Genomic DNA, 14,664 nt, shown 5'->3' with positions numbered 1-14,664 from the left:
ATACGCTGCTGGTTAGGTCTTTAGCTGAGAGGTTTTTTCATGTTTCACCCAGATGGGGGGAGCACCTTATCAAAAGGCCTCCTTTGATCCGTCCAGACCCACTGCGGCACCACTGAGAGGGGTTTGTCTGGCAGGGCAGGGGTCCGTGTGAAGCCGGAAGACATCCCTCCAGAGACAGACCAAACACACGGGGATCACAGGTCTGCAGGAGAGCTGGGTCTGTCTGAGAGTCAAGTTCCCAGAAGGTTCACGACAAAAGGTGTTTTTCACAGTGTTCCTGTGATAGTTTCGAACACAGATTGTTTTGTGTTACCGCCGCACGATTTTAGCTTTGCATTGTTGTTCCACTCATAGCGTTGGACACATAGCCTACTAAAAGAAATCAACTGCAGAGCAGAGTGCAACAGACTGAGTAAGGATTCTAAAAATAGGAAAAGTTGTGGTATTTTATATATTTAAGGTTTAAACCTAAGCACAGAAAGTTAGTCCACTGTTTCCTTTCGGAAGTTTGTTTCACTCATATACAACCTTTTTATTGTTTTCATAAACAAAGGAGAGCGACGTATCACAATAGCGTCAGAGCTGTTCACCTAGCCAAGGACTCTGTATGGTGCTTAACAATGTGCCACTATTCTTCCTTTTGAACAGGAAGTAGCCTCAATGTGCCTTTCCTGGTCACCACTTTTCAATTAATAATTCAATAAATAAATGGAATATTAAATGGTGTGACCGGATAAGGTGAAGTCCTTACTCCTGGCTTTCCCACCCCAAGCCCCCTCCGTCGTCTTTCCGTCGCTTGATGGTACAAGATGATACCCTCCTTTTCTGTTCTGCTGGGGCTTTACTGTACTGTTCTTAAACCTCTTAACTACTGATTTATAATGACCGCCAAAAGTTATGGTCACATGAGCTCAGAACGCTCACCGTCATTTACGGTACTTCAGCAAACACCTTTGTGTACTGAGTCACTTTTAAATACTGGACTTGGACTGTATATTTTAAGTGATGATTTAGTAAGAAATTAAGGCAAGCCTAATGCACTAAAAGTAAAAGAGAAAGTATGCGATTTGAGCCGCGGGGATAGAGTATCACATTCGGAGCTATGAGTCCTTTCCAGAAGTTGATATTAGTGTCAGTCTTCCCTAACTGTAAACTGAGGAATTTTCCACTGAACTGGGTTCAAGTCAAGTTTTTCTCCAACTTCTCAATCTTCTCTAAAACAGAAGTGGAGAGATGATGGGGTAGAAGCGGAAGGCCACTGTCACCTTCATCCTCAGTAAAAAATATTTCCACATCCTCCCCCAATCTGTTTTCACTCAACATGACACGGCAAGAGAATTACACGGTTAATAGATGTGTTGTCGGAATTCATCACCCTTTTTCACAATGACACAAATGTGTTGTCTGGGAGATGTAGTCTTTGGGAGAGATTAAAGACATTAAACGGCAACTTGTGATAGGGGGGAGCAGACCTGAACAACAGGAGGACAGTAACAGATAGGGCAGGAGATGGATTAGCTGTTCTGTATGTGTCTAAAGAGCAAAAGGAAAAAAATAAAAAAGGGGTTCTAATCCCTACTGTTGTAAGACGAGGTAGGCTGCTTTGTGTCACAGGCACAGCCGTGGCCACAGCAGGCAGGTCTGACGCACAAGAGCAGGGGGCCATTCAAAACACACTGGCTTGGAGCTGCCCACTGCAGGGCCAGGTTCTCCCACTGCGGGGCCAGGTCAGGTTCTCCCACTACAGGGCCAGGTTCTCCCACTGCGGGGCCAGGTTCTCCCACTACAGGGCCAGGTTCTCCCACTGCGGGGCCAGGTTCTCCCACTGCGGGGCCAGGTTCTCCCACTGCGGGGCCAGGTCAGGTTCTCCCACTACAGGGCCAGGTCAGGTTCTCCCACTGCGGGGCCAGGTTCTCCCACTGCAGGGCCAGGCCAGGTTCTCCCACTGCGGGGCCAGGTAAGGTTCTCCCACTGCAGGGGCCAGGTTCTCCCACTGCAGGGCCAGGCCAGGTTCTCCCACTGCGGGGCCAGGTAAGGTTCTCCCACTGCAGGGGCCAGGTTCTCCCACTGCAGGGCCAGGCCAGGTTCTCCCACTGCAGGGCCAGGCCAGGTTCTCCCACTGCGGGGCCAGGCCAGGTTCTCCCACTGCGGGGCCAGGCCAGGTTCTCCCACTACAGGGCCAGGTCAGGTTCTCCCACTGCGGGGCCAGGCCAGGTTCTCCCACTGCAGGACCAGGTTCTCCCACTCCAGTGCCAAGCCAGGTTCTCCCACTGCAGGGCCAGGCCAGGTTCTCCCACTGCAGGGCCAGACCAGGTTCTCTTCTTGTTCGTGTTTGGGGGTCAGTGAGGATTTCTCATAAATCAGTCTCAAACAGAGTGACTGTGTGGCTTAACCGACGTTCACCAGTGGGAAAAAACAGTAACAAGCGGAAGCTTATCCAATCTGTGTATCTTGCAAGAGGAGGAGAAAATTACCTCTCCTATTAAACATGGTTCATTGAGTTCTGTAGGTGAATTCATATTTGTATATGTTTAGTTGGGTAACGATAACCACTGCATTTGATCATTCATTGAGGTTTTATTGAAAAAAGAACAATATAATATCATATACAATAATAACAATAATATTATTAATATAAAAATCTGTACATTCCATTGTTTTGCAGTACAAGTGGAAGACTCTGATACAAAATGACTGCAGGGAGGGATGTATTTACAAAAGAAGAACCTCTAAAGCCTAAAGGCTTCCCATCGTTGTGTAGAGACAGAAAATAGATTTTACCATGACGCAAACTCTAGGTTTGAAAAACAGGGTTACAGTACTTGTGGTTTTAGACTATGCTTTCCAATCAATGATAAACAAGTACAGCAACACCTTTAAATGACTTTTCTTTTAAATAATGTTGATAACGAGGATGGCAACCTATGCTCTGGATATTAAGTATACAAGCATGAACAACAAAGACAGTGAAGCGTTGTGAAAATGGAGAGATGTACATTTAGTCGTCTCCTGATTGAAAGTGCCCTGGAGGACAAGGAGGATCCTGCTGAACTGCAGTGTCGTCATGTTCATTTCATATTTTTCAATGAATTACTATTGTAACACTGTTCTTCTGAGATTAAGGATTATAATGTTTTAATTGGATGGTCTTGAATTAACAAAATCCTGGCGAGACTTCACTTGAGCCTTTAGATGCAAGACCTACAAATCCGTCAAAATGATTGTTTAGGACAATTGATAAACACTTTCTATTTAACCTCAGAACTTAGATAACTGTTTGTGGCATCGTGTGGCTGACTCAGACTTTTTGTGTTTCTATTGACGATGACAAAGGCTTCGTGTCGAGGGGCTCAAAGGTAATAAAATGTGAACAACTAGTTGAAAAACATTCTTTTTACTTAGAAATTATTTACTCATATCAGTCTTACAAGTGGAAAAAAACACTTTTTAACTATTATAATAATACTCTTTGGCTTTTGTTGTCAAACCCTATAAAATGCAACAACATAGCAGCACTTTTAAGAACATTCATATGCTCATTTTAGCCCAGCCCTCCCCCTCCATTTTGTAGGCTTCAGTTCATCTCCGCTTACTTTCTATACTGATACGTCTACCCTGCTCAATTCCTTCACGTAAACAGGCTCGTTTCCATCAATTTGACCAGCAACTATTCTGTGGGATGAGATACGAGACAGAAAATAATCTCTATGTTTTAGAAACATCGTTGCTCGCGTGATCAAAAAAATAGTTCCAATACATACAAAAAACGTTTCTTCTTTAGACCTCTGCCATGTGTAATGTCTGTCGAGAGACCAGCTCATAATCATTCGTGCAGTGTACCATATCTGCCTCAGACACATATTGATATAGCAAACAGCTAGTAAGAAAATCATATTTCACTTGTATCAGTCTTCGACGGCAACACCCATCAGACAAAGATTTAAAAATGTGTTCAGTTACTTTGATAAAGAACCAGTCATTCCTCGTATAAGTAATATTTCAGTTTGGAAAATGTCTTTGTTACTGAGAGGGATTCCATGGATGAAACATCCAATAACTTTAAAAGGACCTTTTACAAACTTATGCCCAATTAATGTGCAAATTTGCTAAATGTTTCTGGTTTAGAGAAAAACTAGTTCTCGATGAGTATCTTTGCATATTTGCCCATGTTTCCCTACGTGTAAAAGCAGAGCTCCTGCACCTTGCAACATTTGAGAAAGACTGTTGAAGCATAAAAACAACTTCATAACAAACCCTCGTGTACATCGTTAACTGGGCCAATCAACAGACATATCGCTGACATTTTCAAGTCATCTAAACCCCCCCCTTTCCTAATGTGACATGGTATGCTCCAGTCAATGGACACAAAAGACGTCTTTTGTGGGAGACTTTTCCTCCTATGCACACACTTTCAGCGTGCTAAGATTTTCCCGTTGCCCCAGTCCTAGGCCCTTCCCACAGCAGTACCATCAGCGGCAACATGTCCTCCACCCAAGGCCCAGCTCGACTCAATGTGCCTTTTAGAGCAGGTCGTTAAGGAGGATCTCATACGCGAGGTCTCCGCCAGTCATATCTCAGATTCTCGCCTCAGAGGACGCGACTCTAGCGGCACCGTGGCCTGGCTGTGGTCAGTCTCTGAAACATTGTCCGTCTGGGTTCCGTCCGGGCCCACACTCCCCCCATTCCCCTCGTCTGTGTCCTCCTTGCTCGCGAGTGCCACCTCGTTCTCGTAGCAGAAGGAATTAGAGTTGGATAGGATGTATTTTTTCTCCGCGAGGTCTCTGGCACAGCACAACGGGGTGCTCGGCACCTCATATGTCGTATGAAAGCGAGAGTAGTCCACCTTGTAGTAGTTCTTCTCCTCGAAGAGCACAGGTTCGAAGCGATGTCCCCAGAGGATCTCGGAGGCCAGGTAGGAGCTGCGGCACTGCGTGGTCATAGCCGTGGCCTCCACCATGCCCTCCAGGATGACCACGATCTCAAACTCGGACGTCTCCAGCTCCTGCTTGCTCATGTCATAGAAGGGGCTGTCCTCGTCGATCTCGTGGACGATGGTGATGGGCGACACCAGGAAGATGCGGTCGACCCCGCTGTCGAAGCCCACGTCGATGTCCATCTGGTCCAGGGGGATGAACTCCCCCTCCGCCGTGGTGCGAGACTTGAGGAGCTGGGCCCTGACGTGGGCCTCCACCAGGTGGCTCTTCCTCAGGTTCCCCACGCGCCACATCAAGCACAGCTTGTTGTCTCTCATGGCCACCGTGGCGTTGTGACTGAACACCAGTGTCTCGTTCCTCTTCTTGGGCTTGGCCATCTTGGCCATGACGGCGCCGATGATGAAGGCGTCGATGATGCAGCCCACGATGCTCTGGAAGACCACCATGAAGACGGCGACGGGGCACTCGTCCGTCACGTAGCGGTAGCCGTAGCCGATTGTCGTTTGCGTCTCGATGGAGAAGAGAAAAGCGGCGGTGAAGCTGCTGACGTTGGAGACACACTTCTGGCTGTTGTTTTCTAAATCCCCGTGAAAGATGGCGACCAGCCAGAAGACGCAGCCGAAAAACAGCCACGACAGGAGGAAGGCCAGGCAGAAAATGACAAACATCCACCGCCAACGGATGTCCACGCAGGTAGTGAAGAGGTCGGCCAGGTAGCGCTGACCTTTCTCGCTCACGTTGATGAAATGCACATTGCAGTGACCATCCTTCTTGACAAACCGGCTCTGAGTCTGGCGCCGCGTGTGCACCTTGCCCTTGCCGTTCCCGTAGCCGTTGGGAACCGCCATAGTGGCCAGCTTCATTCCGTCCTCCTCGGATGATACAATGCTGTAGCGCTCGGTGCGCACACTTCCCATTACCTCTGTCTGGGTGGGCTGTGCTGCTTCTGCTCTGGAAAACAGTCTGAGTTTCTGGAAGAAGCGTTGGAGAAACAGTTTTGAAACGCTTGCGGGGGCCGACTCAAGCAGGAAATGGTGTCGAAGGAAGGGTGGACAGAGGAGGCACCTCTTGGGTGTCCTTGGTGGCCCCTAGCTCGACTCGGACCAAGGAGACGTCTGTTGAGCTGAGGATGAGCTGGTCAATCCTCTCTCATCAGACAGCAGGACCTCATCAATTATATATGCTAGGGAGAAGATGGCAGAGAGAAAGTTTGTTAGGCTTAGTAGCTATTACCAACTTTAGCTATAAACTCCCTATAGAGTCCCTTTGTAGCTTGTAAAAACCCCTTGGAAGGTGCTTTTTCATCCAAACTCCTAAGATTGTAAATGATTACTCATGATCCATTTCTCTGCAGTGTGTGTAGACTGAGAAACTATTTTAATACTCTATGGACAAGGGCAAGTAAAAGCCTGAATTCTTGTGCCAACAATATTTCTTTCAGTTATGACAAAATAACCGTGCTATTGAACCCTACTTTGACCTTTCCACTCTCATTGAGAGGGAGCACAGAGTAATTTGAGTAAGGTCCCATTGATTGTCATTTTACAAAGCAAGCTTGTTTTTGTTGTCAGTAGAATGTTGACAAGATAATTTCTTGTTGGACTGTGGGTTACAGCATGTCTATGGGATCCAATGAACCTTTTGTTAGGACTTTTATTCAGTTTTTGAACCTCTGTGGCAGCAACAAAAAACAAAAAAAAATATGAAGACATTATTGAAGAAACGCAATAACAGGTGTGAATAATTGACTAGATCAAACATGATGATAATACTTTTACCAGAATGTCACTGATGCACCTCAGTGTCAGAACAATCTATTTGTCCCAATGTCATACAGCATGCATTATTCCTTCTGCCCTTCTGCTCAAGCAGTGGTGCATTACTAATGCTCATTGTCTACCTAGCTATTAACAGGCCCTGAATAATGCAATGTTTTGCTTGACTGTGTAAGTAAACACCTCACTCTATCGGACTGATTCTTTGTTTACTTTAAACTAGGTGTCTGGAAACTTTTTTGAACTTGGATTTTTTTTGTTGTTGCTTATTTTGCTTTTCACGCTGTATTTCTTTGGGTGGTCAGCACTACAGTAATATGAGTAACTCCTTTCCTCTTTGTCTTTATTTACTATTGCTGGAGCTGAGTGCTGAACAGAGACCATGTCGATACAACACAAACACAGCACACACATTTACAGATTCCTCACATTGTGTCTGCCACATTAGAAAGCTTAGAGACCGCAGTGTCTGCTTGCAGCACTCAGCACTCATGAATATCAAATGTAAAAGCTCAGGTCTTCTCTGTGGGTGCACTGCGTAGCTTGTTGACTCCCAGAGAGTCCACCACAGGGACAGCATCTTCCCCCAGCAGCATAATGTGCATCCCAGGAGGATTCTGCGCCACAACTGAAACACCGCTCATTAAACCCTGTCTGTTGTACATGTTCTAGAGCTTGCTGTCCTGGCAACAGAACTATGCTACGAAATCAAAATCACAGAGTCATTTGGAGAGATTTGGTAGCAGGCTTAGTGTTGAACACCAGGGTGGGAGTTACTCATGAAAAATGGATGGCTGCTCCATGAAATATGTAAATGTGTAAACAGTCCTCACACTAAACATGTTTCATATGGAGCTATGATTCTGCTTGGCTTTAGTGCGCACTAAGGTTCATGTGCAGCCATTTCTTTAAATGTATTTAAAGTTGGAGAGATTGTTCTTTTAGGTTGAACATGTGGTGGTATGGTATAGTAGATGGTATGTTTATTGGGAGTGAGGTATAATGACTATTTTACCACATTTCAGACTCTGTTCCTGTTACTTATGAATACTTACATAAATGCCAAATGTCTTTGTTGATTTAGCTATTTTGCAAAGAGGTCACTGATGGAAGTTATTACATAAATACAAAGCTACAGAAAAAAAATATTTATCTCAACAATATTGTATTTTTTAAATTTCCTTTTAGGATCAAGACACTTTAGTTAGAAGAAAAAAATGGAGGGAAAGTGTTGCTTTGAGTTTATTGGCCCCAGCAGTTACAATGGTGTTTGTGGAAAATTCAATATCCTAAATCACTTCCCCAAATTTCACACGTCAATACATTCAGTGACAATATTCAAAATGAATAATTTCTCTCTAGAATATACAATACAATGTAGTGCGTAAAATAATCTAACTACTAGAATTTTGTCTTCTGGACTAGCTTCAGTGGGAAAATTATTCTTAAAATAATTAAAAATGTTCTAAGATTTGTATTGGTGTATGTTACCAAGACAAAAGTAATTTACAGATTTAAAGCTGCAGTCAAATACGCACCAAATGCCAGCGACAAATGTGAACAGGTGCGGGTGAATCACTGATGCAATCTCTCATTGCAAATGTTCACTATTTAAAAGTGAAAATGGGTAATTAACTGGACGTGTATATTACTGTGTAACTTTTTGCATTGTTATTTGGTGTCAAAACAATAATACGGTGATGTTAGGCAGTCATTTCGTGCTACGGTCGTTGGCATCTGTTTTTCAACTGTTCAACATCCCTTCAGTGCGCGCAGCGCTCTCGTGTCATCGTGTCATACGTACGTATCATGCCAAATAAACAAAGCTAAACGTCTGTCTATGCATACCCAACGTCATTTTTAACACGATACTTGCAACATATGCCACTAGATTTCTTGGAGTATCCTCAATTGTTGAAAGTGTGAACTTTTTCATTTTAGGAAGTATGAAGTGTCTAATATTTACCTGTTGCTCATTTGTAGAGGTAGTTGGTTTATATATTATATTCCAGAAGACAGGTCCTCCGCTATCCACTCGTTCCTACTCGTTTTCGACTCGTTACTCGAAGAAGGATGATGTATTTTGTGTTTTATTACAGCGAGAACTGAAATTACCTCATGCCACCAAATTGACCGGTCTTGATAATGTGCTTAGCAAATAGTTCCCCAAGCAATTTAAATAGTACACCGGGTGCCCCGCCTCCGACTCCCGTACCAGCCAATCGGGAAGAGAGAGCCAAACTGTCTGATAAAGACAACTGATAAACTCTACTGAATAAAATCAGAAGTAGCATTTCAGAGACCTCCAGTGTAACAGACGAGTTGCTCGTGCAGTTTGAAGAACAGCACGCGCAAAACACTGGTCAACTAATTGAATAGTGATGATTGTAGTAATTGAGGAAATATTTTCTTTTAAGCTTAGTAGACTATTAAGTATAAATATTTCTCAGTTTGTATTTGCAAACTGACTGTTTTGACAACTGTTTGAAACTCCGATGGAATCAACAATTTAAGAACTTCGTCTCATTGTTAGTATTTGAATGATGGCCAAGGTTATGGCTCTGTTTTACTTAAGAACAGCTCATTTTGAATCTTTTCAATAGTTGTGTAAGTCACTAACTGTAGTAGGCGAAGCCCATTCACCCACCCTTGAACAGCATCCCAGTTTTCACTGGAAGACTTCTGCAGCTAATCTCTCAAGAATAATTCACTCCCATGTGACAGACCTGAAGACCTGAAGATACCATACTGCCATAACAGTTTAGTTCCATTTGATGTCGAGAATGTCTGTAAACACACCAATACTGTATGACACCCATATGGTACACATCAAACCAAGGCAGTGGTTTTAGATTAGGCTCTGTCATGCCAAGTAGCTGTTTCAATCATGTGTCATAACAGCATGCTTACTAATAAGGAGAGGCTGTAGATTCAGTACGACGTCCCACTCACCCTGCCATTGAACCGAGAATCCTTTTTTTCCATTTCGACAGCTCTAAAAATAGCAGCACATATATTTAGCCCAAACAAGCTGTGTGAGCTGGCTGTCTGCAATCACCATATATCTTTTCATCCCCCATTTCAATCTGCAGGTCCGTGCTTCCACGGACCACAAGGGGGCGACCCGGATTCTCAGACAATTCGGTGTTCACGGGCCCCCACGCGGAGTGCTGTGATGCTCCACTGACTGCTGCCTCAGCAGAGAATCACCAGCTGCATCCTTATTAGATTCCCTTTCTTGCTCTGTGTACAGTTGGAGGTGGCTGTCGACAGTCACTGTGTCACATATGAAGCGAAGATGCCAGATGCAGTGCTTGTGTAAGCCATCTCCTTGCCATGTGAACAGTATCGTAGCTTTTTGATGAGCTCATAGGGAGCAGTTCTGTTGTCTTAATGATGGTGAGCCTCGCGCCGGATCAAAGCCTCGCAAGGACAGGCGAGGGCGGCATGGGCTCTGTCTACGACACATCAAAGTTACACGGTCAGACAAGATCTTTGTTCTCAGAGATGATAGATCAACGACAGGGTGGGGGGAAGAAGCCAGGTCTCTCCAGGGCCCACCGGGAACCAGGAAGACACTTCCCAGAGCAGCAGGTGTTTCAGCCCAGACAGGTTTTAACCCTCACCTTTCCCCTCACCTTTCCCCTCACCTTTCCCCTCACCTTTCCCCTCACCTTTCCCCTCATCTTTCCCCTCACCTTTCCCTTCACCTTTCCCGTTCACCTTTCCCCTCACCTTTCCCCTTAACTTTCCCCTCACCTTTCCCGTTCACCTTTCCCCTCACCTTTCCCCTCACCTTTCCCTTCACCTTTCCCCTCACTTTTCCCCTCACCTTTCCCCTCACCTTTCCCTTCACCTTTCCCCTCACCTTTCCCCTCACCTTTCCCGATCACCTTTCCCCTCACCTTTCCCTTCACCTTTCCCCTCACCTTTCCCCTCACCTTTCCCCTCACCTTTCCCCTCACCTTTCCCGTTCACCTTTCCCCTCACCTTTCCCTTCACCTTTCCCCTCACCTTTCCCCTCACCTTTCCCGTTCACCTTTCCCCTCACCTTTCCCTTCACCTTTCCCCTCACTTTTCCCCTCACCTTTCCCCTTACTTTTCCCCTCACCTTTCCCCTTACTTTTCCCTTCACCTTTCCCCTCACCTTTCCCTTCACCTTTCCCCTCACCTTTCCCCTTACCTTTCCCCTCACCTTTCCCGTTCACCTTTCCCCTCACCTTTCCCTTCACCTTTCCCCTCACCTTTCCCCTTACCTTTCCCCTCACCTTTCCCGTTCACCTTTCCCCTCACTTTTCCCTTCACCTTTCCCCTCACCTTTCCCCTCACCTTTCCCTTCACCTTTCCCCTCACCTTTCCCCTCACCTTTCCCCTCACCTTTCCCCTCACTTTTCCCTTCACCTTTCCCCTCACCTTTACCTGTAACACAAGGCTTGGGCCTGACGTCCTTCTACTCTCAAAAGAAGCAAACCATCAGATGAACGTATTTCTATTCGTGACTGGTTTTAGTGGTATTTTGTATAATTGTATTTGTTGGGAATTATTCAAATGAGTTGCCTGGTAATGTGTCGTGTAATCTAGACATGAGGGTATGATGTGGACTCTATTTACACAGGCACAAAGGTTATCATTCAACCAAGGCTAACATGTGAGCATTCAACTAAATTCTGATATTATGACAAGACCTATGCATGTTTATGAAGATGACAACCATTCGACGGAAGAACCTAAAACATCTGGAATGTTCTTGTACCTCTGTGCTTGACTCTGAGTCACGTACTGGACACAAGGTAATGCTTGCTGACAGTTTACATTTACATTTAGCAGACGCTCTTATCCAGAGCGACTTACAGTTGGCATGACCGGGAATCGAACTGGCAACCTTCGGATTACTAGCCTGATTCCCTAACCACTCAGCCAACAGACTCCCACCCAGTTAATGTTAGACTCCCCCCTCTGAATCACCAGCTCATTAATATTCAGGAGAAGGGGATTTTAATATGATAAATGTTTTCCCAGCTCATCTTGTACAATACAATGTTTGAACATTGTATTGTACATGAACACAGTCATAACAAGTCATCGCTGTACAATTTTGTTTGACTTAACACGAGACAAATGTACAAAATGTATTTTTCATCATAACCGTAATTTTGAGCCATTCAGTTATTTACATGAATTCCTTGACAGTGTCTATTTAATATTTAGAAGAACGACATTTCGACTTACTCTAATTGAATGCCAGCGTTTCTACCTGTGTTACAGTGTGAATTCAGTATGTACGTTTCTATTGGGAAATGTCCATTGGTAGAGAGCACGCATAGACTACGATTCTGAAGGGTCAATGTTAGCAATTATTGGCACGTCTTGACAGAGTATCTACAAACTGTCTTCAGTAAAGGTAGTAGTTGGGGACAGTGTGTCGTGGTGCTGTTGCTTCTCATTAGTTGTTGTCCTGGAAGAAACCATCTCAGCTTCAGTGACATTGCCGTTCACAAGTTCCACCGTCACCGTGGGGGGTTTCAAATGCTGATCCTGGAAGTTCGACCGGGGGGACAGTGGTGAAGGCCTAGGTGAGGGCCTGGGTGAGGGCCTGGGTGAGGGCCTGGGTGAGGGCCGCGGGGTGTGTAGTGGAGTGCCTCGCGGAGAAGGCTTTATCAGTTTCTTGCGGTCGAACTCCTCAGCACTGACCTCCGGCACCAGGACCTTAGCGGTGTGGTGGAACATGGAGTAATCCACCTTGTAGTACTTCCTGTTGACCAGGAGCATGTCCTGGAACAGCTGGCCCCAGTAGATTTCGTCGGGCATGTAGGAGGTGCGGGTCTGATGCAGGATGCCAGACGAGTCGTCCGTGTAGGTGAAAGACATGACCAGTTCAAAATCCTCCTTTCGAAGGTCCTCCAGACCCATACTGTACAGGGGGCTTCCGGCCTCTATTCTGTGGAAGACAGTGGCGGGCGTTGTCAGGATGATTTCACTCTGATTGATCTTCAGGTCTCTGTAGGTCATGTCGACCTTTCCTGTGGTGTGCATCGTGGTGCGGATGATCTGAGCGCGGGCCGTCCCCTCCACCACGTGGTGCCTGCGGAAGTCTCCGATTCGCCAGCACAGACACAGGAAGCCATCCCGGAGGTTGATGACGGCGGTGTTGCTGAAACCCACTGTCTGGGCCCTCTTCCGGGCGGACGCCATCTTGGCGACGGCGATGCCGATGACGAAGGTGTCGATGAAGCAGCTGATGACATCTTGCACGGTGACAACGATAATGGCCACCATGCAGTTCTCCGACATGCCCCTGAACCCGTAGCCGATGGTGGTTTGGGTCTCCAGAGAGAACAGAAAGGCAGCGGTGAAGCTGCGCACCTGATACACACAAGGGTCATTGGTGGGGTCTTTTATATCCCCATTGGCCAGCGCTATGATCCAGTACAGGATGCCAAAGAAGAGCCAGGACAGGATGTAGGAGAGGGCGAACGTGAGAAACATGACCCTCCATCGGATCTCCACCAAGGTGGTGAAGATGTCCGTCACGTAGAGAAGCCACTCTTCTGGGACGTGACGGAAGAGGATGTGGCAGCTGCCGTCTTTGCGTACGTAGCGTCGTTTCTTGGGCTTGTATTCCGGTTCCGTGATCACGCTCAGGACCGCGTTGTCTTTGGGACTCACAGACGAATACTGTTTGCTCATCCTGCAAAGTCTGCACGGGGAGACATAAAAAGAAATCGTGTTTGAGATTTAATTGTTTACTACTAAGCTAAACAATAGTTTCATAACACATGGGGAACCACAGGATGCAACCACATGGCAGCATTTGTGAATTAGGTTTGATACACAAACACACACACACACACACACTCTCCCTTTCAATGTTTGCAGTCACTTTTCTGTGACCCTCCTGTTATGCAATAGGAAAAGAGGGGTCACTGACGGGAATGGATGACTAAAGCAGTTTATTATGGGGAAAACACTGATGCTCTATTGATAGTCCTTATACCTTTGGAAGTTCCTAGTTGCGTTCCTAGTTGACCTGACACTGCTACCCAAGAATGAGAACGGTCTCTGAAATGCTTTTTGTGTTTTGTTGTCATAGATCAGACACGTGGCCCTCATTACAAATGCTTGCCCATTTTCCGCCTACTTTTCCTATAGTTACTGTCTGCTTCCTATCAAGAGGAGGCCGCTGCTTTCTTGAGATACAAAGCCTATCTTCACCCCCAGTAGCATCGTTAAGTGGATTTTTTTTTTTTTTTATGTTGACAAGAACTCTCAAAGGAAAAAGTGGCACCGTACTGTGTCCGTTTTTCCATGGTGGGATCACTTCGTTCACGTGTTCAATCATATTTTGACCCATATTTGGTTATTCTGAAGTACTTTTCTTTCTCGGAACATCTATTTTAAGATATCAATCTGGGAATGTTTACCATCAACGATTCCCTTTTGTCCTGCCTCCGTGCACTGTGTCAATACAGTTTATCGTAACGAGACCTAGAGATGCAAAACTTGACGTAACAGACCAAGCTTGGCTCTGGTTTCTGCGGTGTGCTCGGGCACAGTACTTGGAAGTGCCATGGTTCTGTCATGATGCAGAGGGGCATTTCTCTGTGCTGTCTCCAAACATCTCTCAGGCTTTGATCTGCCCATTTCCTGTCTGACAAAGGTCACCTGAGGGCGTGAGGAGGAGGAGCCTATCTCACTGAGAGTTAGCGATGTGCTACACCAGCAGCTCACAGAACAAGGCTGATGCGGTCCAAAGAAAAGGGCCCTGACCGGCAGTTAAGGAGACCTTTTATTCAGAGTGCAGTCCAGAGAGTTGTCTTGGGGCCAGCACAGGAAGAACCACAGGACTGAATTGGTCTCGGGTTAGAAGGGGAAAAACGAATGTGGAAACTGGAAGGATATGGCAGTGTGATCTCGGGCAGAGACAGGATCCATCACAGCCAAACCACTGAGAGCAT

General features: G+C 45.9%; 2 protein-coding genes across 2 annotated transcripts in view; both read right to left on the bottom strand.

The window, feature by feature from the left end:
• kcnj16a (potassium inwardly rectifying channel subfamily J member 16a) overlaps positions 1–13,396 on the bottom strand; it is a 30,854-nt gene extending 17,458 nt beyond the window's left edge. Inside the window, exon 1 of the mRNA XM_067245374.1 lies at positions 12,074–13,396. Within this exon, the coding sequence (XP_067101475.1) occupies positions 12,089–13,396 (1,308 nt within the window). The 3' untranslated portion in view covers positions 12,074–12,088. The remainder of the gene's footprint in view (positions 1–12,073) is intronic.
• kcnj2a (potassium inwardly rectifying channel subfamily J member 2a) lies at positions 2,578–5,936 on the bottom strand. The gene has a single exon (XM_067245042.1). The coding sequence runs from the start codon at positions 5,849–5,851 to the stop codon at positions 4,568–4,570; it is 1,284 nt and encodes a 427-aa protein (XP_067101143.1). The 5' UTR covers positions 5,852–5,936; the 3' UTR covers positions 2,578–4,567.
• Positions 13,397–14,664: the final 1,268 nt, after the last annotated feature.

This window comes from Osmerus mordax, chromosome 10 (genome assembly GCF_038355195.1).
Source record: "Osmerus mordax isolate fOsmMor3 chromosome 10, fOsmMor3.pri, whole genome shotgun sequence".
Lineage (NCBI taxonomy): Eukaryota > Metazoa > Chordata > Actinopteri > Osmeriformes > Osmeridae > Osmerus > Osmerus mordax.
The sequence above is the reverse complement of the archived record's forward strand: the minus strand, read 5'-3'. Positions and strand labels throughout refer to the sequence as shown.